Source organism: Crocodylus porosus, unplaced genomic scaffold, assembly GCF_001723895.1.
Source record: "Crocodylus porosus isolate Cpor-Errol unplaced genomic scaffold, CroPor_comp1, whole genome shotgun sequence".
Classification (NCBI taxonomy): Eukaryota; Metazoa; Chordata; order Crocodylia; family Crocodylidae; genus Crocodylus; species Crocodylus porosus.
The window spans coordinates 37,280,561-37,304,480 of NW_017728918.1; the positions used below are offsets into that span (position 1 = coordinate 37,280,561).

General features: G+C 43.9%; 1 protein-coding gene and 1 long non-coding RNA gene across 6 annotated transcripts in view; one reads left to right on the forward strand and one right to left on the reverse strand.

Annotated features, from left to right (window-relative positions):
• Positions 1-13,318, reverse strand: part of LOC109311706 — a 22,554-nt gene extending 9,236 nt beyond the window's left edge. Inside the window, exons 1-2 of the long non-coding RNA XR_002101584.1 lie at positions 13,051-13,318; positions 5,774-5,776 (exon numbers count right to left, since the gene is read on the reverse strand). This is a non-coding gene — a long non-coding RNA (uncharacterized LOC109311706). The remainder of the gene's footprint in view (positions 1-5,773; positions 5,777-13,050) is intronic.
• Positions 4,286-10,805, forward strand: LOC109311705 (protein CLN8-like). 5 transcript variants are annotated; one of them, XM_019537485.1, is made up of 3 exons: positions 4,286-4,336; positions 5,804-6,470; positions 10,064-10,805. In XM_019537485.1, the coding sequence occupies exons 2-3, from the start codon at positions 5,928-5,930 to the stop codon at positions 10,385-10,387; spliced, it is 867 nt and encodes a 288-aa protein (XP_019393030.1). In that variant the 5' UTR covers positions 4,286-4,336; positions 5,804-5,927; the 3' UTR covers positions 10,388-10,805. The 5 variants fall into 5 exon arrangements, with proteins under 5 accessions (XP_019393030.1, XP_019393033.1, XP_019393029.1 ...); XM_019537488.1 differs by lacking the exon at positions 4,286-4,336 and adding an exon at positions 4,374-4,391; XM_019537484.1 differs by lacking the exon at positions 4,286-4,336 and adding an exon at positions 4,529-5,612.
• Positions 13,319-23,920: the final 10,602 nt, after the last annotated feature.

Below are 23,920 nucleotides of genomic sequence, written 5' to 3' on the forward strand. Positions count from 1 at the left end.
GCCCGCGGGGCTCGTTCCCCTGCGCGGTGCGGCGGGAAGGCCGGGGCCGCCTCCGTGTTCTCGCCCGGAAAGGGGCATCTTCCCCAGCGGGGCCCGGGGCCCGGCCTCCCGCCTCTGAGCGCTGCCTGCAGCCAGCCCGCGCCCGCTCCTCGGGGGGCTCCTGCAGGGGCGGGCAAAACCCTGGTCCCGGTCCGCCCACGGGGTGACCTTCCTTCCCGACCCTCAACGGTGCTGTGGGGCGGATCCTGGTAGAGGCCCCAGCCCCGGGCTTTGGCGGCAGCGGGTGCATTGGCGGGCTGAAGCCAGAGCTGCGTCGCGGGCAGTTACTTGCACTTGCTCTGCGCGTCTGTTCGAGCAAGTTTGGAGTCTGTGCGTCGCCCCTTGTGCACCCCCAGCCCCTAGTGATGCCCTGAAAGGCAGGGCTGGGTTTGTCTGCTGCTGAGTTAAGGAGGAGGATGTCGAGGTGTCGGCTCAGGGGATGATCCTGCATTGCCTTTATTCCTGCGAGCCGCCCCCACCCCCAGGGCAGGGTTTCTAATAAGGCTGAAGTTGATTCCTTTTCCCCGTTCCTTTTTCAGAATTCATCTAGACTTAAAAAAGGTAGTTATTAATGAATTACACACTTTAAAAAGAGAGACTTTCATTAGCTATGCATATGTATTAATTAATATGTTAAATAATATCCCACATCAAGTACAGAGCTGTAAATAAAGGTCAGATTAAGACGTGATTATAAGGCAAAGTACTTTGTGGGCCACCCCAAACTTGTTGTCACTGAGAGGCTGTCCCAAAGAACCCCGACCACAGTCCTGCTGGTCCAAAGCACAGTTTAGCCGTTCCAGGCTGCGTACTGACACCCCTGTGCCCACTGTACTAACTGTAATGGCTCGAATAAGGAAGTGGCCCTTGGGATGGGATTATGGCTAGAAGTCCTGTTTGGACAACCCCACATCATACCTCCGTGGCACCGGGGCACTCTCCTGGACACATCTGACCAGAGTCTTGCCCTGCGCACAGCACAAATTGTTCATGCTAGGCTGTGGAAAGGCACAGTCCCCAATGCCCCAATGCCTACTATACTAAATACAGTAATGGCTTGAATAAGGAACTGACTTCTGGTCTGAGGTTATGATTGGAAATCCTTTTTGGGATACTCCGCCCCATGTCTCTGTGCCAACGGGGGACTCTGGTCATGCTTTGGCCATGCCAGGCTGCCAACTGACAGCACCCCAGCCACTGTTCTAAGTATTAATGGCTCAAATAAGGAACTGGCTCTTGGGCTCAGATTATGTCTGGAAATCCAGGTTGGACCATTCCATGTCATGCCTCTGTAGCACCGGGGTACTCTCCTGGACATCTCTGACCTTAGTCTTTCCTCGCCCAAAGTGCAGTTAGGCCTTGCCAGGCTGCCAGCTGAAAGCCCCACAAGCCACTGTACTAAATATAATGACTTGAATAAAGAACAGTTTGGGGGCTGGGATTAGAGATGGAAATGCTTTTTGGACTACCCTACACCCAGAGATGCGGGGCTGAAAATTTTCCAGTGCCTTATTTATGTGGGAAATTTTCCATTTTAAAAAATTCATTGTTTCATAAAAATCATTAGTAACAATGAATGGATGCCAATACAATATTAGGCAAGCTGGGCAGTTTCAAAGTTATAATTAGTGTTTTTCAAGTGATTATCCCTAGGAAGTGTGTGAGAGAGAGTACATCTATGTTTTATTGATTTGTAAACAGGAGAGTAAATACACTCAGTTATAATCCAAGCCAAAAATCAAGTTATGAATTCACCTAATTGGCTGTGCAGGTCAAATAAAAACCAAAGCTAAAATTCTTATTTCATCTCAGACTGCAAGTGAGAGCAGAACCAAAATTGTGATTAATGTTCGTTTCTTTTTCAGTTCAGCAAACACACAGAGCAGTGTCTCATTTCTTTTCTTGAGCTGGGGAAGTTGGAAGTGTTTGCATAAGATCTGTTAGTTTTTAGTGCTTTTGGTTCGAAGTAGTCATAATAATGCCTAATCAAAAAAACAACAACTGGTGTGTGGCATAATTATAGTGAAGTTCAAGCCACTGAAGGAAGGAAGAAAGTTGGTAGATGTAAATATTGCGGGCAGGAATATGCTAACATGTAACAAGAATGAAGAAACATTTAATAACATGTAGAAACTGGCCTGAAAGAGTATAAGCCACATACAGAAAGTACAACGGAGTGGTGGGAAAACATCATCTGAGAAAAGTCTACTTTAGGAATCCTATGTAAGTAAACAAATTAATATGTTAAATAACATAAAGTATAGACTAACATCTATATTGTTTTAAAACATAATTTTAAAAGTTGTCGATGCAACTTTGGGGTATTATTTATTTATTTAAAATATGTGTCTCCTGCTTTTCTGCTTGCACTAAGCACCCAAAGTGGCTTATGTTTGACAATATTTTTTTAAAAAATTACATAATAGATAAATAGTTACCTATATCAGCCCAGCCAAGCGAGCTTACTCCTCTAGCTGATGGCAGAGGCCAGACTATACTTCTCTCTGGCTCTGCGGTCCCAGGGCAACTGAGCGGCAAGATGAGCAGCAGTGTTCTTTCTGGCAGGGAGTGGGGGAAGCAAGCTCCCTGCCATTTCTCCTCCTTCTGATGGATAATGCCAGATCAGAATAGGCTAAAATATTTTTTCCCCATTTTGTTGCTGGAACTTGGTAGCTCAAGTGAAATAGCAGATTTGCAAAAAATGGAAAATGAAAATGTTGAGCTGCCAGGTCTGGGGGAAGAAGAAGCAGGATCCTTGCTTTCAGGATCACTCTCACCGGATGTGCGATCCACCACGAGTAGCTGTTCAAGATAGTCAAGCTTTGTATCAAGCTTTGTGGACAAAATGTCAAAAGAACATCAAGAAAAAGCAGAGGAGACATTGGTTGAGCTATATTTGCAAGTGGTATACCTCTTTCCATAACAGAAAATCAATAGTGGAAGGAACACTAGAAACTAATTCACCCATCATATAAGTTACCACCACATTATTGCTTATCACACTCTCTCTTGGATAGAAAGTATGACTGAGTTCAAACAATGGTTATTCAAAGGATTGGCCAAGCAGAATCACTGACTCTGATGTCAGATGGATGGACTGATATACAAGGAAATCCTTTATTGAACTTTATGTTAGCAACACCTGAACCAGTATTCCTGAAAGCAATTGCTACCAAATCTCCTCGTCATACAGGTGTATGCAGGCTATGTCCTTTGTCAGAAGATTCAACCCATGAACAAGACAGCCAGATACATTAAATGAGGATACTTTGCCTTTAATATTTGCCATGCAGCTTTCATGTTACTCGCGTTATCAGATACAAGGGCTTGTACCCTGGAGGGGCCTGCGCTTGCTATCTCTTCACTCATAGCCAAATTACTGAGTTTGAGTTCAAGGAGCATTCAGTTTGCTGCTACCAGTTTCAGTGGCTATCAGGAAACTTGGAGATACACCAAGCCTTTCAAAGGTTCCAGAGATATTTAGACAACTGAATGAAAATCTGATTGAGCTGTTACCTTCTTTACCTCTATCCAAAAAAGAAGTAAAAAAATGTTTACTAAGAGATCTAAGTTTTGCACTCATCCAGTTCATCTGGCAGCAAACCTTTGGGATCCTCAACATGGAGAACAACATTTTATAAGAAGATGAATTATCTACTGCTCTCGATACAATTATGGAAGTAACTAAGAACATCCCCAACATTGACAAAATAGCTGTGTTGACAGACATTGCTGAGTACGGTACAAAAGAAAAACTGGGGAGCAGACACATCATTTGGTAGGCAGCAGAGAATATGTCTCCTCTCACTTGGTGGAAGAGATACTGTAACACCCGACTGTTGTCCAGGTTTGCTCTAAGGATCCTAAGCAGTCCACCAACAGCAGTTTCTTGTGAACAGAACTGGAAGGCTTTCAGCTCAATCAAGACAAAAAAGAGGAATAGACTAACAAATGAATACACTGCTAAGCTTGTTTCTGTTTCTCAAAATCTCTTGCTCTAGACAGTCGGAAGCACAATTCATGAAGAAGATGCAGTGTGATGAGTAGTTGCCCTTGCCCATAGGCTCATTGGTAAAACCATCTTTTAGAGAAAGAGAGTGTGGTTCAAGTAGTTTTGAATTAGATTTGCCTCAATCGGATTCTGAGATGGAGCTAATCAGTGCAAGTGATTCTACAGATAGTGACAGTGAAACTGGAGGTGCTGCAATGACCGCAGTGAAAGAGAATTAAACTGTTGAAGCAGATGAGTGGACAATCATGGCATACCGTACACAGTTCTTTGGGTGTGCTAAAATTGGTATGTCAACAGTTTTCAGTGCCTTGGGTTTTTTTCCTAAATTTAAACAAACAATGTAAGAGAAATACATGCTATTGTGTATTCTCTTTATGTTTTTACAAGTATTACAATATAAATAATTTCTTTCCACATAAAGCTTTGAATTTGTTTGGATATAACATTTAAACCACATTAAGTGTGCTGTATTCAATTTTGTTCCTAATCAAATACTTCAGTTCAAATACTTTTGTCTATTAGGACATAAAATTAATATGGGGGTACTTTTTTAGTTTTGTTTACTAAATATAAGTGAAATAAACATGCTAAATCAGATCATGCTTTATTTGGGGCATTGGAAAATTTTCCAGAAAACCCACATCTCTGGTAGCTTTGAGCTTCTTTATTGCACTTGACTTTAAACTTGTAACACAAATGATTTCTAAGCCTAGTTTTATTTTCCGGATCTGTATGTAGATGAATATATTAAGTGCAGAGCTTAGTTGTTGATGCCAAGACTACTTCATACTGTTTTTTCAGAGAGGCTGTCTCATGTTGCTAGGACATGGATGAAGTGTCTGTAGCGTGAACATGTCATATCTTTTAAGATGTTCTACTTCAAAGTGGTCACATGCTGCGCAAACCACAGGATGCACCCGCAAGGGCCACATGTTGCTTATGCACAAGGGTGAGCTACAGGTGCCTGATCCATTTGCCACGCAGATGCCCTTGTCACTGCAGTGCATCTCACACAGGCACCCTTGTCCCCACTGCTGTACTGCATAGGCACTTCCTCATCCCATCCCTTCCTTTTCCTCCTCCACCATTGCACCACGTGTCCTTGTGGGCACCCCTTCCGCCACTGCACTCTGAACCTGCACAACCTAGATCCTCCCTGCACATCTGCCTGCACACTATTCCCATGTCCAAGGCCAGGAAGCAGCAGCTGGGGACAGAGAAGATTGCAGTGTGTTATACGTTTAGCAGTAATGGGAAAGAATAGTAAGGAAAAATAACTGGAAGAATGTTACATTATAGATAGTTGAAGGACAAAGCCTTGGCTTGGATAAGCTAATGGGGCCAGTCCTGCTTTGAGAAGGGGGTTGGATTAGATGTGACCAACTGAGGTCCCTCCCAACCCTCATTTTCTATAACCCAGCAGAGGAGGTGCCTAGGGGCCTGCTGTCTGGGGAAGGCAGCCGCAGGTGCCCTTGCCTGCCTCCTGTTTCTGCTGTGAACAAGATGTTATTGCAGTAGACCTTGTACATTGCAAGATCTTGTGTTCATCCAAGTTCTGCAAGTAAGAAAATAGGGTTTCTCTCTTAAAGCCACATGTTCTTCTTCTTTATATATTTAGCTAATTATCGTCAAGAAAGCAGTTTCTTTATGGTTTATGCAATATTCATGGAAATAGTATTCTTAACTCTCCTGAAACTGCTGAGCCTGCCATAATGTACATACATTCTTTACCAATGTTATTTTAAATCATAGACAAGAAGAGTGTGTGGTTTCTGCTCTATGTAATGAGATGGGCTACGTGGACCTAAAATAGATCAGCACACTTGTGGGTTCTTAAAGCTTCTCACTGAAGACTTTTGAGTTGCAGAGAGAAGAAATGGATCTTGCAAATGAAGATGCAATGTCCAGCACTATGTTTGACTGGGATTATCTTCTCTGGGAAGTTCGTTTCATTTTGGTAGCAGTTGGCTTTTTGTTCTACTTAGAAGTGTTTCTTTTGTCACACTTGTTGTCCTCTTGGATCAGTGTCACTTACTGTAACTTTTCATCAAAGGAGAAAGTCTTCTGGAACATAAAAGTCACACGTGGTGTTTTTGGACTTCAAAGTTGGGTTTCTGGCTTGTGGGCCTTACTCATAGATCCTGTTTTTCAAGCTGACAAAGTATATTCACAGCAGAAATGGAGCTGGTTTACCTGTTTAATAGCATCTGGATTCTTCTTGCTTGAAAATGTAACTGTTCATCTATCTAACTTGATTTTCAAGACATTTGATGTATTTGTAGTAGTGCATCATTTCCTTGTCTTTGTTGGCTTGCTTGGTCTGATACTTAACACCAAGTCTGGACACTACCTACCCTTGATGGGCATGCTACTTGAGATGAGTACTCCGACCACTTGCATCTCCTGGCTGCTTTTAAAGGTAAGAGTTGATCATTCCCTTGTGTTCATTAGTTAAACTAGAAGTTGCCCACGTAATGCAGATGTTGCCTGTTTCCCTTATACAAATCCACAAGCAAAGAAATACTAGCCTCCAAATTGGAAGATTAGTTCTAGGATTGAGAGAGAATTTTTCTTTGAAATTGGAAGTGAATCAAACCATATTGCATTTAAGTCTCTGAAAAGTAGTTTAATGGGTCCAAAGTCAGCAAGAGTTAAATCCCTGCAAGTAAGGCACTACAATACGTAATTTGCAGGCACCAGGCTGCCGGAGTTAAATCCAGAATCTGGAGTTAGGTGTCCTGATTTCCTTTGCAATGCGTGAAGAGAGATGGGTGCCTCAGAGTGGCAATTCCAAAAGCTCACTTTTAAGTGACTAGTTCTAGGTAGAGATGTAAATTTCCAGAAATGTTGAAGCCATTTTTTTCCCAATTTTTTTTTTGGAGAAATTGAAATATATCCAATACTTATTTTCTTACCACCCTTTGCCGGTATAAATTCACTTTGCTACTTTAAGAACATAAAATGTATTATGTATAACTTAGTTTGCTCATAAAATTATTGTGTTTGGTATATTTATTAAATTTAGAAGTATAGTTTATTCAGACAATAATTACAAATTTACTAATTGAGTTTACTTTAAAATGTTTTTAATTTTTGTTACAAATGGAGCTACAGGCTGCTGAACTTTAAGGAACTCTTAGTTTTTGCCAGTTTATGAGAGGCAGGAAAAAATTAAATTTGAAAAGGTAAGAAACTGTCAACAGTATAGTAAAACAGAGAAAGTTAATATGTATTCTGGACCTAGTCTCCTCCACAGTGTCAAGCAGATACAGAAAGCACTGATTTTTAGAGAAAAAGGTGAGAAAAAGGAAAAAAACTCCAAGACTCATTGAATACAAATTTGCTACATGAAACTTTATCTAATCAGTCCCATTTTCTGAGCTATCACTATCAGCAGTTTCTGATTCTTCTGATCCTTCATTTTTATCATCTGCATGGACTTCTGAAAACTGAAGATTTTCCCAGATTGAGACAAGCTTCTCTACTCTTTCACGTGTTAGTTTATTTCTTAATTTGGTGTGAGTATTCCCAAACATAGACCAGTTTCTTTCACATGCTGCAGAAGATGGAGGAATCTGAAGCAGGATAGGAACAAGAAGAGTCAGAGGTGGTTTTGTGCAAAGGCCTTGCCACCCTGTTGCAGGATGGATATGCTTGGCAGAATTCCAGACTGCACTTCTGGACCAGATACCTGAAGATGTTCTGTAATCTGCAACATTTGAGAATACCTTTCCAACATTGAGTCCTAAGTGTGTTGCTTGTTTTGTAATCTAGTCAAATCACTAACATTTCTGCCTCTGAATCTTGGATCCAAGAGATTTGCAGCAGCATGGTCAATTATTTTCCTGATCTTCAGGTGTCATCTTGTCTACAAATGAAGCTATTGAGAGTCTTTTGTATACAGTTGGTTGCAATATTTGATTACTTGAGCCTGTTGATTGGGCCACCTTTGTGATACTGGTGTTATAGAAGAAGGTACAGCAGCAGCAGTAGGAGGACTTCTGGATCAAGAACGTTGGAAAGAGCTACTTACACTTCCATCATCCTGATCTACCTCTTCCTCACTTACAGCCATGAAGGATTTTTTAAATTTCTGCAGGACATTTCTTACATAAAAGGATGTATTTAGTCACCCTAGTAGAATTTGGAAACACATATTTCATTTGAAAGTATCTGCAAGTCACATTTTTTTCTCAGAATAACTTGTAGTGTAGAAATGCTTCCATATGCTAGAAGTTGGTTACACAGTTTTGCTGAGGGAGAAAAAAGATGCATGTAATTTAGTGGCTAGCTTGCATATATAAACACTGAGTTACAGCATGTACACATTTATAATGGATGGAGGAGAGGCCTCCTCGGAGTTAACTGTGAACAGCTTTCCTGCCCCACAGGCCTCCCCTCACTGCTAAGGTTGGGTGATTTGTCACAAAAACAGATTAATAGGAATTCAATTATGAATTACATAGGTTATGAAAATATACTAATGCAGCTAAAAATATAGTTTAATATACTGAATTCAGAGACATTTAAACCCTTACCTTTCAATAAAGAAGCATACTTTCTTTTAGCTCCTTTGTGCTGCTTCTGGACTTCTGTGGATCTCAAGATCACAGGGCCAGGAGGAGGGAGGTTCCCTCCAACTCCAAGGGTAGCAATACATGAACACCTTGTGTTAAAGATTTTATTCATCATTTTAAAACAAAACATTTCATAAGAGGTTTTTTAAATTTTTCCAAAAACTTTCCATTTTTTCAATTTTTTGGAAAACAAAAAATGCCTTCCAGGGAAAAAAATGGAAGAAAAAAGGTTTTTTTTCCCCAAAAGTTCTCTTTTTTTCCCCCCAAGCTTTCACAGCTCTACTTCTATGCAGGTCCTTAATTGGAATTATAAGCCATAGTTATTACCTGCATTGTAGGTGTTTGGTAGGTTGCCTACTGACAAAAGCGGCAAAAGGTCTACAGTCTGATCACTTGTGCTTTACATGCTAAAGCACTAGAATAAATGGTTATCTCACTGTCTATCTGGCTACCTGTGATCGTGCAAGATGGATTTTCACGTATACTGCCTGGGCAGAGGAGTTTGGCATGTAGCCCGGCAGCAGGTTGTCTTGGATTTACTGAGTTCTTCAAGTTTATCTCCACTCCATTCCACATATTTATACATGGGTTGCTCTAGTAAACTTTTTCTGATTTGGTTTATTTAAATGTCTTTGTTTCACTGAGACGTGGGAATTGGATTCATGTCCTTGGAAAAATTACAGCTTTTAGTAAATGAGTTTTCTTATCTCCCATCACCATTTTGGCTTCTTGCTTGTCACCTTTGTTTCTTTTCACCTTGTTTTACAGTTTTCTCTTTGTTTTTACAACTCCTCCAACAAACACAACACAAATATATCTACTATAGGAAAACTGTAGCACATTTAGTGATGTCAGTTACTATTGTTACTACTAAACCTATATTAATAATGATACATATTTTAAGGCTTTATTATATAATGTTTTTCTTCAGACCTTTTGCTCTATTTTTAATTTGAAAAATGAGGCTGTAAAATGAACCTGCTGGAAGAGGAGGAAGTAGTTCCCATTTGTATCATAACCTGGTGATTAGAGGGCTTGCCCAGGAAGTGGAAGATTTATGTTCTAGACTGTCCACAGCCTGAGGGAGTTCAAACACTTTCCACCCCTCCTGTTGACTCACTGTGAAAAGACAGGGCATGGTTCAGGGGAGCTAAAAGACAAAGCGTGCTCAAGTATGATAACCACTATCTAGCCTAGCAGTTAAGGCTTAAAGCGGTATCCTGTGTTAGGATTATATTCTATTTACTACTTAAGCATTTTTCATTAGAACAGTCATGGGAGCTCATCTGCTGCCACTGCCACCCCAGCCGCTGCTGTTGCTTCTGCCACCTAGGGCAAGGACCCTGGTAATTACACCCCTGCTTCTGCTTTATGAAGACCATGTACATTGTTGTCTTGAAGCAGCAATCTCATTTCTTGTCTCTGTGTTTTCCAGGCTGGCTATTCTCATTCCATTTTCTGGAAGGCAAATGAGTGGCTAGTGATCCATCTGTTTCACTGCCGTATGATGCTTACTTATCACATGTGGTGGGTGTGTATTTCCAATTGGAATGATGTGGTGGAAAACCTTGGACTTCTGCATTTTATCGTCTTATTCCTGGGATTAGTTTCTGTGTCAATTATTTTTAACCCTTACTGGATGTATAAAAGGACGATGCATGTTGTCAGTCCAACTGACTGGAACTTTCCACATGCAGAAGTGAAAACTGGACAATCTGGAAAACTGAATGGTGAAACAATCCAAAAGAAGAGGATATAGTACTGAAACATCTGGCTGTTAGTTTAGAAGCAAAATAACACCAGAAGAGTATAATGCAAGTAGAGCTGCACTGATACATCAGTCTGATATCCATATCACTGATATACCTACTTAAAAATTGGCTATTGGTATCGGCCCCCAAGAACTCTATTGATGCACCCGTAAATGAAAGTTTTTTTAATGAGTTCAAAAAAAAGAAAATTAGTTGCAATAACTCAGTGCACATGTTGATTAGTCTTTAATTTGCTATCAGAATCCCATATTCATATATCAGAAGTGTTGAAAAGTATAGCTTTTTTATGTATATACATATACACACACACAAAAATCTTAGACTACTTTATCAGGATTTATGCTGACAATCTTTTACAAATTGAATGTTGTTGCTCCATTCTGTAATAAAAGGCAGCAAAAATTATATAAAGTCTTCTAGTGTTTTTTATTGTAGGATTATCCAAGTATTTTCTGAATACCTAATTAAGCCACACCACATCTCTTTAAGGAAGATTAAAATTAAGACCATTTCAGGATCACGGAAGAAGCTGATATTGAACACTTTTATTTCTGACATTGAAACTGTATCTGGAATATAGAATACCTGTTGCACTCCAACCAGTAGACTACTCCATACTGATGTGATGGATAGTCCATCATCATGAAGTCTTTAAATTGAGTCTGGATGCCTTTCTAAAAGGTTTGCTATAAAAGCTTAGATGACTTATGGGCTTGATGCAGAAACTACTGTCAGGGTGCGTCCAGACGAGCAAGAGGCATGTGCAGGAATGAAAAAATATTCCCATTGCTGCAAACTTGCAGTGCACAGAGAAAATTAGACCCCTGGATATCCGGAGGTCTAAAAAACCCAAAGTTTATAAAAGCTGGGCAGGGTATGTTGGATGCACGCTCAGAAATTTTGTCCTGTGTTATTCAGGAGGTCTCCTTTGGCCTTAAAATCTGGGGGGGTTGTCTACACCACAGTAGTAAGCTCTCCTGACTGGGCTTGTTCCTTAGCTCATCCTGCCCATTTGCACCCATGAGCACTCTACATTGTCTCTTATACATGAGAATGAGCTCTCAAGAGCAGCCAATGGAGATGGATCTGAAGTGTCTCTTCACTGGTGTACCTCTTGGTTAGGACTGCCTGTAGGAATGGGTGGATATTCACATTAGAAAGTATGAAAATTTACTGAGATTCTATTTCTAGCAGTGGTATCTCCAGGTTGGTATTGGGTCACATTGATTGGGCAGCATGGCACCCTTGACTCCTGTCAAATACACAGAGAAATTAAATTTTACAACTATCAATCATGTATGTTTCATCATCACAAAAAGTCATTATAAAAATGTTCCTCATGAACCAAAATATGTGGTCCAAATACAAATCTTGGATACCACACCTCACAGCCAGATGAGTTTGTGATGGGAACTTGGAAGTAGGTGGCTGGGGGATGGTGGGGTCCCTGGAGGGGTCTTAAAAAAACCTTATGATTTCTTGAGACCATAAGACTGGAGAAGTTGCAGAAGAAGCCTCAGCGCAGAAAAGAAATAGTATCAGGAGTGGGCAGAACACACATTTAGATACGTATGTGATATTTTTAGAAAAGTTTGCTTGGTCTTAACTTTTGTATTTGTGGGAGGGACTGGGATTAGGAGAATTCTGGAGGTTCAAAAAAAATACTGTGGATTCTGAATGGGGTTAGGGAGCTGGAGAACCATCTCCCTGGAGTCATGTTACTTTGTTTAAAGAGAGAATATTTATAGGACAAAGTACAGATTTTGTTCACCATATTTGGAGTATTGCCTAGTTTAGTCATCCCACTTTGTGAAGTATGTGAAGAAACTGGAGAGGGTTTCCTGCGTAAGGCAGACTTAAGGAAGTATTGAAGCTCCCGATAGGGAGTAGGGCAGAGGAGGCATTAGAGCCCCCTAGAGGAGCCTGGGGTAAAGGAGGCAGCTCCGCAGCCCTCTCCTCCTCAGAAGAATATAGCTTTTGAAAGAAAAAAAACAAAAAAAGGAAAATTAAGGAGATAGAGGGAGGTTGGGGCAGCAAGGTCAAACGGACCAGAGCTGACGGAGCCCACTCGAATGTGGGTCCCCCCCACCTGAAGCAGGCATCGGGTAAACCCATGGGACTGAGACCACCATTGCACAATCACCTATCCAGGTGGTGAGTGGACAGGGTGTAGGGGAGGCGGAGCCCCGTGGAACATCATGCCGAACAATTGTGAGTACTGCCATGGTTGGTAAGCCCCCCCAAGAAGATCTCCACTGAACTCCCTCTCCAGATAGCTTAACATCAAAGTCATGGCAGGCGAGTTGAGGGGAGGGGCTACATACCTGACAGGCAGTGCTACCCATAAGGCCCCAGAGTTCACACTAGGGAAGTCTCCTTTACTGTTGGAATTGGTTAACAGTACTGAATCCTGCATCTGTGCAGGAGGTTGGACTTGGATGCTCTTTAGAGCCCTTCCAACATTAAAAATCTGAAAAGTGATCTCTCTAAAATGTGTTATGTATAGGAGGAATTTTCATGCATTTTTTTTTTTTACTTTTTTTTTTAATAATCCATTTTAAGTATCTGTTAAGGGCTAGGCACGAGAGAAAATTGTACTGCATAAACTGTTCAAAGCAGGGAGTCTTTTTAAGCTGTTCAGGGCAAGGACCTTGTTCCCATTTTTTATATTTTTAAAGCCCTCTGTATGATTTAGATCAGTAGCCCTACACATAGAATACCAAACAGTACCTGGTAGAGTGGGAGAACCAGACCGTCAAGCTGATTTTAACTGAATTCTTATTTGAGCTCACAGGCAAGAAGACTGGTCTGTCTCTGGTGAGACTATAGTTTAAGGAAGGACATCAGCGGTGAAGTGGGATTGTTTGTTTTTCTCCCTCTGACATTATGAACTTTGAGCACCCGGATACTACCTGCGAACATAGCATAAGACAGGCTTGTCTAATAAACGGTCCACCGGCTGCCATGTGGCCCGCCAAGCTGTTTTCTCTGGCCCCACGTCCCTCGCTCAGGACAGGCGAGGAGTCCTGGCGCCTGCTCCACGGCAGCGGCGAGGCAGGCAGGGCCGGCCCGCGGGTCCCAGCCGGCAGCGAGGGGAGGGGAGCCGCTTCCCGCCGTGGGGCTGGGCTCAGCCCCGCTGCCCCGAGAGCTGCCCCAACCGCGCCTGACGGGGCGAGCTGGGAACGGCGCCCGCCGCTTCTCCGCTGGCTCCGCCCCTTGCCCCGGGACCCGCACGCGGCTGAAGCCGGATTCCCACGTGCTGCTGGGGGTGGGAGGAGCCCAGCCAGGTCGTCACCGGCCGGCAGAGGCGGAGCCGTGTGCCGCTCGGGCTGCCCGGTGCAGGCGGGGGGCAGTGCAGCTGGGCCCCTGCCGCTGCGGCCGGGCTCGTCCCGTCCCGTCCCGTCCGGAGCGCGCACGGCTCCGCCGCCGCTTCTGCTGCGCGGTGCAGACCCGGCCGGGCGCGTCCCGACCCCAGCGGCGCGTGGGGCTTCCGCCGCATGCCCCTTTTCCTGGCCGGTGCTGACCCGGCTGCGTCCGTCCCATGCGGCTGAAGCCGGCTTCCCACGCGCTGCCGCGCACGGGAGGAGCCCGGCCGGGTCTGCACCGGCCGGCAGACGTGGCGGCGGAGCCGTGTGCTGCTTGGGGCGGGACGAGCTTGGCCGGAGCGGCAGGGACCCAGCTGCATTTTCCCCTGCCTGCATCGGTCAGTCCCAAGCGGCACACGGCTCCGCCGCCGCTTCTGCTGGCCGCTGCCGACCGGGTCGGCCTCCTCCCGTGCCCAGCAGCGCGTGGGAAGCCGGCTTCAGGTGCGTGCTGCTTTTCCCGACCGGCGCCGACCTGGCGGGGCCCATGCCATGTGGGGCAGCAGGTGGCTCAAGCTGGCTTCCCGCGTGCTGCTGAGGACGCCCGGCTGGGTCGGCACTGGTCAGCGGAAGCGGCGGCGGAGCCGCCTGCCTTTTAGGACCAGCTGGCGCAGGTAGGGGGAGTGCAGCAGCAGGTGGGGAACCCGCGGCTCAGCGGGGGCGGGCTGGGCTGGCGGGGCTGCACCAGGGAGGGGAAGCTGTGGCAGCGCCCCCTGCAGCTGTGCTGTATGGTCGCTCCTTTAACGCTGAACAATATGCTCAAGAATAGAGCATGAATGATCTGGGCTCCAATGTTAATTTGGAGCGGGTAAAAATCTTTGTAAAAATACTGTCTGGTGTTCGGATTGTGTTTGCTTCTGTTTCTCTTTGTGCGGGATTGGGGCTTCAACTTGTTACTACTTGTTAAAGATGTGTTACTAACAAATTATTAACTCAATAAAAGTAAATCTTGAAGATTATTCCCAAAAACGCCCATATTTTGTTGCTTTGATTAGTTTCCACTCTGGCTGATATCTTTCCACATTTGATCTGCCGACTTGCATTATGCTTCTTTCATTCATTGAGAAGTGAGTAGACGTGAAGGTGTTTTATTTTAGTCAAGTGTTTGGTATTATTTCATTCTTTCTTTTATATTGTTTTTATTTTGGATTTTAAACCACATTTCCAGACCCATTTCATTGTTACTTCCTGCAACTTCATTGGTGTCAAAGGTCACGTGACATCACTTCCTGATGTGATACCACTTCCTGTGAGGTCTTTGAATATGACTTGCCGGCCCACTGGGTAATTAAAAGTTCGTGATCCGTCTCCACATTCAAAAAGGTTGGACGCCCCTAGTATAAGAGGTTGACATGAAGCTTACTTCCTGTTGCATATTCTGAGCATTTTTATAAAAAAAAAAGGGCTAAAGAGTGCTTGCCTGCTATGAACACTATATGTGTTGTTACAAGTAACCATAAGAGCACAAAAATCACTTCTTGTATTGGTTATATATTTCTTTTTTTCCCCCTTTGATCTATTTCCTGGGTTTTTATGCAGGTGCACACAGTTATGTTTCCTTCCGCTAAATCTAGGCTGGCTGCTGCTCCTCACACCGAGGGATGAGATTAATTATGTCTAAATTCTACAAAGACTTACTGTTGTCCTAGGCCTAGCTTAGACATAGTTTGTTTTTAAGTTTTGCTAACATAAGATTTGGCCTTCTGCTTTAATGAGGCCTCACTCCATTCCCACGTGGGGAAAGCTTCAGCATGGGCTTGTTGCACAAAGGCGGTTCGTTTCTTTGCAGGCTCGCAAAGTATCACAGACACACACTCAGCCGCCGGCATAAAAGGTTGTATTTGTTTGCAAACAAAGGTCAGAGCAGAGTCAGGTACTCAAATTACTCTGACCCCGCATTGGTATTTGCAAGTGGAATTTATCTTCTCTCTCCTGAGCAGGTGTGCAGACACCGGAACTCTTACAGCTACTTCCGTTTCATACAAGCATACATGTGGTTACATCACTACATACATCACATGCATAGTGTAATTAGCTACTTAAGTATGCAGGGCAGAGAGGTAAATATGCATCAGCTAATTAAGCATGCTCAAAGACCACAACAGTTCTCCAAAAGTTTACACTTCAAGGCTACAGTCAATTGAACTCCAGCTTCTGTATCAGCATGAGAAAGGCGGACCGGGGGGACAAACTGCAATCAGCATAAGAAAGACTAGGGAGAAGCTGGGGAGGAAGGAGCCTTGGGCAGTATTTTTTTCTTATCAGGTGCAAGATGCAAGCTGCGCATTTCTAACAGGCTGGTGAGGCCCACAGTATGTTGCTGCCATCACATGGAAAACTTTTGCATGACCTCAATGTTCACAAATTAGCTTGCTCCTTTGTGTGGTTTAGTGTTGCAGATTTCTTCTCTCCCACCATTACAAATACGCTTAAGTGTTGTCATACTTCTCATGTCTGCCTTCCTGCAGATGCTTTGTATCCTTTTTCAAGCAGATCCAAAACTAAGTATCCAGTTAGATATGTCTGCAGCATTCCTACTTTCTGTTATTTGTCTTGGCTTGTAGTTGTGTGTCTAGGTTTCTTCTTGCTCCTTTTCTTGCACCCCACAAAACACACCACACTCTTTCAGTGTTTATTAACTAGATGAGGAGATTTCAAAGCCATGGGATCTTCTTGAAGTCATGGGAGATGGGTCGGGTACCAGAGGACTGGAAAAGGGCCAGTGTAGTTTCCCTTTTTAAAAAAAAAGTAAAGAGGAGGAGCCGGGGAACTAGAGACCGGCTAGACTTACCTCAATACCTAGAAAGTTACTGGAGTATATTATAAGCAGGGATCCTGGTTTTCCCTGACAAAGAATCACAAATTCTCTGGTTTTAAAACACCCAAATCCATGACTAAAATTAAATGTCACTATATATATATCAATTGAACAAAATACAAAATATTTTATTGATATACTTACAATTTTAAAGCAATTTGGAAGCCTACTAGTACCTCAGTGACTATAATAAAATAAATTCTAAATAACTATACGTTTTAGTATTTGATCTTGGGTTTTTTTAGCATGGAAAACCAGATGTCCCCTTCCCCCCTTCACTTACAGAATGCAGGTCCAGGCCCTTCAATCCCCATTGACCATCCTCCAGCAGTACCAGTGCTTCTCACTCCCCCCCACCACACTATATCCATCTAAAAGCCCTGCTATTGCTCCTTATTCCCCAATTACAGCCGTTGCCAGTGCCCCTCACTCTCCCTGCCACAGTCCCCTGGCCCTGTCAGTGCCTGCCACTCCCCTGTACAGCTGCCTGGCCCTGGTGTTATCCCTTACTCCTCCCCCCTCCAACAACACACCCAGCCCTGTTGGTGTTGCTTACTCTCCTCCACAACCTCCCTGGCTCTGCTGGTGTCCCTCATTCCACCTGCACATCTCCCACAGCCCTGCTGGTGCCCCACAGCCCCCTGCCCACCGCAGCCCTGCCAGAGGGGGCCCCCCAGCTGCTGGGGCCAGGGGGCCAGGGACCCATGTTTGCAGCCCCCTGTTCAGTTTTGGACAGTGCCCGAGCCCCAGCTGCCACCCAGAACAGGGTGCAGAGCCTGGCTCCCCCTTCCCCAACAGGTGGCATGGGAGCGGAGCCCATGGTGGGTGAGGGTGGGTTGCCTGCTGTGGGCTTGGGCAGCGGTGGGCTGGTTCCCCACTGCTGAATGCACTCTTGGAGGTGTAGGGGTCACAATGCCATATCACAATGGCAGGAGGTTTTAAGTGGTTTCCCACAGGGGTTTGTCCTGGACTTGGTGCTGTTGAACATGTTTATTAATAATTTGGATGCTGGCATATAAAGTGTCTAGAGCAAGTTTGCAGGTGACACAAAACTGGGAAGGATTGCAAACATGTTGGAGGATATAAACAAAATTCAAAAGGATCTCAGCAGATTGGAAAGTTGAGCTAGAGCTAACAGGATGAAATTCAATGTGGACAATGCAAGGACCCCAGGAAGAATAATCAAAAACACAAATATAAAACAGGTGACAGCTGGCTGGATGACAGCACAATGGAAAAGGACTTGGAAGTCTCTGTAGATCACAGACCTAATATGAGTCTATAGTGTCATGAAGCTACACAAAAGGCAAATGTGCTTTTGAGATGCATTCAGGTGGATTTGAACAAACTGGAAAAGTGGGCAGAACAAAATAGAATGCAGTTTAACAAGGATAAGTGCAGAGTACTGCATCTAGAGAAAAGGAATCACCAACACATACAGATTGGGGGATGACTTTCTAAGCAGCACAGCAGCAGAAAGGGATCTTGGAGTTATAGTTGGTGTAAAGATGAACATGAATAGACAATGTGACACAATGCTCAACAGAGCACTCTATCATGCATTAATAGGTGCACCATGAACAGGTCTAAGGACGTGATACTTCCCCTCTATGCAGCACGGGTAAGACTACAGCTGGAGTACTGCGTTCAGTTTTGGGCACAGCACTTCAAAAGGGACGTGGATAATCTTGAGACGGTCCAGAGAAGGGCCATTCCTATGGTTAGGGGCCTATAGGATAGGTCCTATGAAGAGAGTTTGAGGGACCTGGATCTCTTCAGCCTCCATAAGAGAAGGCTGAGAGAGGATTTGGTGGCCACCTACAAATTTGTTGGTGGGGCAAACACTTGGCTGGGGTCATCTGACCCCAGCACCCTCTTGCCCAGGGCAGGGGGTCAGACTCTGATCTGCTGAGGTCCCTTCCAACCCTGAAAATCTATGAAATCTGTGAGGTGATAATGCCTCTCTACTTGGCACTGGTTAGGTCTCAAAGGGAGGTACACTACTGCAGGTTATGTTAAAAGGTGAGTTATCTGCCTGGAGAATTATTACCAGTGGTGTTTCTCAAGGCCTGATTTTTTGGGATTTATTCTATATAACATTTTAACTGGTGACCTTGCTATAACAGACATACATAACAGGTTGTACAATTTTGCAATTCTGGGCTTCACATTTTAAAAGGACATACAGAAGTTAGAGAGGGCCAGAAATGGACAGCAAAGGGTGCATCTACCATGCATATAAGCATGACTAAATTTACTGTGATTTTTGGCAGGTGTTTACAAGTGCAGAGACTTGCCACTAAATTTAGTGTTAAGTCCCTCCAGCCCTGCCATTTGACTCTGCCATTTGACTCTGTGGCCACCGGGGGGGGAGCTCCAGCCTCTGGCCGCATGACTGCCAGCACTTAGCAGCCATGTTGAAGCCAGATCCAGCTGCTGGCATCTTGGAAACACAGCTCCACCCTCTGATCCCTAGCCAGCCTGTTTCCTGCCCAGGAGCTGTGTGCTGGTGGGCAGGAAGTACCCGAGGACCTCCCAGGTCTAGGTAGGGTAGTGGCTGGCAGGCCCAGGAGGATGGCCAGGGCCTGGTGGGTAGCATCCCCATGCAGCCAGAGCAGTTCTAGGTGCTTCTGCTCCAGGGCCTCCATTTGGGCTCACTGGTCTCATTACACCTGGTCCCACACTTCTGTCTGGGTGACCTCTGCCTGCCAGGCCTGCTTCTCCGCCCCTACCATCAGCCACTGGAGCAGGAGTGTCAATCCACAATGCACAGCTGGTGCAGCCGGTGCATCCAGATAGTTCAAGTGATGGATGGCAGCAACCTGGAGCCTGGATCTTTGCTGGAGCTGGTGGGCTTTCCCCCGTGTCCAGATGTTGGCCCTGCAGAGGCAAGAGGCAGAAGCCTTTTGTGAAAGTTGGCAACATTTCAGAGGTAAGATGCTCTGCAGCAGGAGCTGTGTGTTGCCCAGCCTCAGATCAGGGTCAGCTATGCACGGATGCTAAAGGGACCACGGTAAGCTGGCTGGGCAGGCCTGGGTCTAGACAGCTGCTGGCCAAGCTCCCTATCCTCACATGCTCCCCTGGGGCTGATTGGCTGCTGAATGCTGGCTGCAGGCAGTCTGCCTCCTCTTCTTGCTTCCCAGGGTGGTACAGGCTCATGCAGGAGTAGGTAAGATCTTAGAGTAGGTAAGATCTTAGAGTGGCAACTTTTTTGGGCAGAGTACCAAAAACACTTACAACCTCAACTTGTAAGATGTTGATGGACCAAGGGCAGATGGCATGGGAGCCACGAGGGATGGGAGCCTGATCCTTGTTGTGACAGTGCAGCCCCAGCCCCCTCCCCGCTGTCCACCTTGAGGCGCATGTCCCAAGCAAAATGTCTTTTATATATCATACTTTGGGCTCCATGCTGGGGGTTGCCTACCCCTGTCTTAGAGCTTAAAGAAAGGAAACTGAAAATGGGACAAAATACAATATTGGTTTACCAAAGAATGATTAGGTCAAATAAATATAATATTATATGAAGAGATAATAGGCCTTGTGGATATATGAAGCCCACTGCACTATCCTTATCTAGATCTAAGCAAAGTGATATTGTTGTTAGATGGAAATTAATGGTCAATCTGCAGAGGACAGATCACTCCTATGGTCATGAAGTGAAAAAGAAGCCGTTCAAAGGGAAGTACGCTACTGCAGGTTATGTTAAAAGGTGAGTTATCTGCCTGGAGAATTATTACCAGTGGTGTTTCTCAGGGCCTGATTTTTTGGGATTTATTCTATATAACATTTTAACTGGTGACCTTGCTATGACAGACATGCATGACAGGTTGTACAATTTTGGAAATGGGGCATGACATTTCTCAGATGCCAATTACATGTTATTATTTATGTTGCAATTAACATAAATCACACCATAAATGTAATGCCAGCCATGGCCCTTTATTATTATTTGGACCAGCCTTGATCCCAAAAAGCTATTTCCTTACTTACACAAGAGGAGACTATCATCTGGAGAAAAGTCCTCTGCCTACAAATGCTTGCCAGTGATCATGCATTCCAAAGCCCTTCCAATAGCACCAGTCCTGATTCATTTACCTTGTCCCACATTCTTCCTTCCTCTTGGGACATTCCAGTTGGATCATTGTTCTTAGTAGGTGTCTGAGGTTTCTCATTTGTACTTGCAGCCTAACCACTCCTTTCTTCTAACATCTGTTCAAATTCTAAAAATCCCTGTCCAATCTCCATCACTCCCTAGCTCACACTACTATCTCAAACTCTCCTTGGTAGCTGGCTCCATGAGACTGTTGGCATTCAGGCATATACAGCTTGGGGCTGTCTTTTCTTCTAAACTCTAGTGCTCACAATCCCCTAACACAATCACATATGCACTCATATAGATTAGAAATGCAAGACAGACACATTACTTTACTGTCCCTTGTCCTATTTCTCCTAATATTAATGATGGGGCTTTGGTAACAGTTGGCTTGTTTGAACTCAATTATAGAGCTAGAACATTCTTGAATCATGAAGCTGGATGACATACAAAGCTAATTACATGCATCTTAATGAAGCAGGCTTAATTTCATGGGATAGCCCTATGTATAAATGTTATGGCTTTAGCATTTAACATGGACAGCATATTCCTTCTTACGTATATTTAGTTCTTGATCTGATACTAATATTCTTCCATTGTTCTGTGGTTTTGTTTTGTTTTTTCACCTACAGAGCTGGTTAAACCATTGACTATGACCTTAAAGGACAGGTAGTATTCTCTATTTGGTAAGTATTTCAAACTGACTGAGATTTTGCATAGTTGAGAAGCATATTTTCAGTGTGTGAAATATCCATAGTCAATTATATTATTGAGTTAGGTAATACATAGCTTGTTGATTTGAACCAGCATGGGAGGAGTGCAATACTGGGTGCTGTACATATCTGAAGAGACTGTTCCTGCTTTGGAAGGCTTACAATCTAAAAAAAAATTAGTGATGATGAATGTTCATGTAACCCCAACCAAAGAAACAATGGGATGTCTAGGTTTGAACAACACTTCCTCCAAGAAAGGGAAGTGAAGGTGCTTGGATGTAAAGCCCAAATAGCTGTAGAAACCTATGTGGAACCAGATTCAAGCTATCAGTGGAAAAAATGTTTAGCAGTTACTTTTTTTTTTTGATTCTCTCCAAATGGATCTTTACTTATTGTGTTCAATACTTGCACAATTTAAGCAAAAATATTTCAGCCTACAAAGCCTTTGAGGTGGTGCATACAGTTAGAAGTCCTAAAGCAGATCCATACAGAAGTTATTTCACAGCAGGTATTGTGTTATGGTACTCGCCTGAAATGTCAATATTTTGGGAACAAAGCATGAGGCAAAGCAGGATCATGTTCTTTACTGAAAAAAAATAATTTGTCTGCTTTACTTTACCCTGCTTTCCTCCCCCCACCTTGGAATCACAACTGACAGGTCCATGTCTGATGCAGACTAGTTCTTGGCATAAAAGTTCTTAGGACTGGGTTGGTCATGTAGCCTTGTGTTTTCCCTAAGGCAAAGCAGTGCTGAGTGAGGTGAGACGTGGGGAAGGAGTGATTAAAAGATAACAACAAACTAATGGAAGGATACACCAATGTTTGAGGGAGTAGAGACCAGCACAATTTAAAGGGAACAGTCTGCAGTCCCTTAAGAGAAGGGAAGGTAAATCCAGAGATGTCTGTAACACGTTTCTCTCTTTAGATGACCTTAAAGGGGAGGACATAGTTTAACGTAAGAACCTGCATGTGCAAATGTGCTGGGTACTAAACTCAGAGTTGCCAGTTTTGCAATTCCCTCAGTTTAGCCCCTAAGGGGATTTCAAGTTTTGCACCGAACAGTTCAACCTCTACCTGCTTTCAGGCTCTACCTAAGAGAAATCTCTTCCTCTGGTTGCCTATCTTATTTTCCTGCCTCCTGAGGAAATGCACCCGTCCCTTAGAAGCTCAGAGACATTTTGGGTACAGGAGGTGGTAGAATCCATACTGTTTTCACAAGCTAGGGAGAAAAGCAGAGGGGCTCAGGGTACTTTCTGTTTCTTCTTCTGACAAATGGATCAGTCCTGTCTACTTCTGTCCTTGCAACTAGTTAAGAAAAGGGGAGGGAGGGGTGCAGAAGTCTGGGCTGTAAAAGAAGCAGAACCAAAGTGCAGTTAGGAAGGAACAGTCAATACCAGAATGAGAGGTGAACAGATGAGGAGGCTCATGGAACTAATTAATTAAAATGGTCAGTTTGGGGAGAGTTTGGAAACTGTACCCTCAAGGAGCAAGGCATTTCTGTAATTTTAATCTTGTTTGGGTCTTCCAGCAAGAGTTCAGGCCATGAGACATTAATACAGGCAACCCCCACTTAACGCTGTTTCACTCAGCGCTATTTTGCTATAATGCTCATTTTAAGTTGATACCTTAGCGCTCAGCGAGTTTCATTATAATGCTCGCGGTTGCCATCTTGGGCCATTAAAACACTTGCGGTTACCATCTTGGATCATCAAATACTTTCGGTTTCGCTTAAAGCTTGTTTCACTTAACGCTCATTTTTTAAGGAACCAATTAAGAGCGATAAGCGAGGGTTGCCTATAGTCACATACTCATGCTGTAGGTGAGTGGAGATGGAATAAAAAACCCAAAAGATGTAATTAAAAAAATGTTATTGTCTCAAAAGGATCATCACTTTTTCATATTTGATTGATGAGTTTGAACTTTGGAGGTTGGCACTACTGCTTCATCCTGGACTGTGTATTTATAAGAAATACATGACCTTGCATTATCATTTAATTTGACTTCTTGCACATACTTAAGATTCCACATTATGTGTTGAAATGAGTCCACAATAGTCACACTCTGATGTATTACGGACCTGAATGAAGAGCTGGTCAGACATGGGAATGTTGCCATGTGACCAGATTAATTGATTTTGGTTTATTAAGCTTTAATTTCATTCTGATTTGTCTCTTGCTTTTTCCATGCCAAAAATTCTCTCCTACCAAATTTCTTGCACTAAATGTCTGTTACTCTTTATTTTTATGTCCTTACTAGTTCATTGACTTCTTAGAGCAGGGAATATTATCTGAAGTTGTACTGAAAGACAGCAACACCTAATAGGTTCACCTCTTCACAAGACCTGGTGTCACGGGGTCACATAGAGGCCCCGTGATTGTGAGGGTGATTGGCAGAGCTGTCAATCACCCAGGCAGCTCAGGTGCCTGGTTGCCAGGCCAACCAGGGGGGTCACATGGCCAGAAGGGGGCAGGGCCCGGCCTTTATAAACAGCTTAGGCCGGAGCCTGACTCACAGTTCCCTTCTGGCTGCCGCAG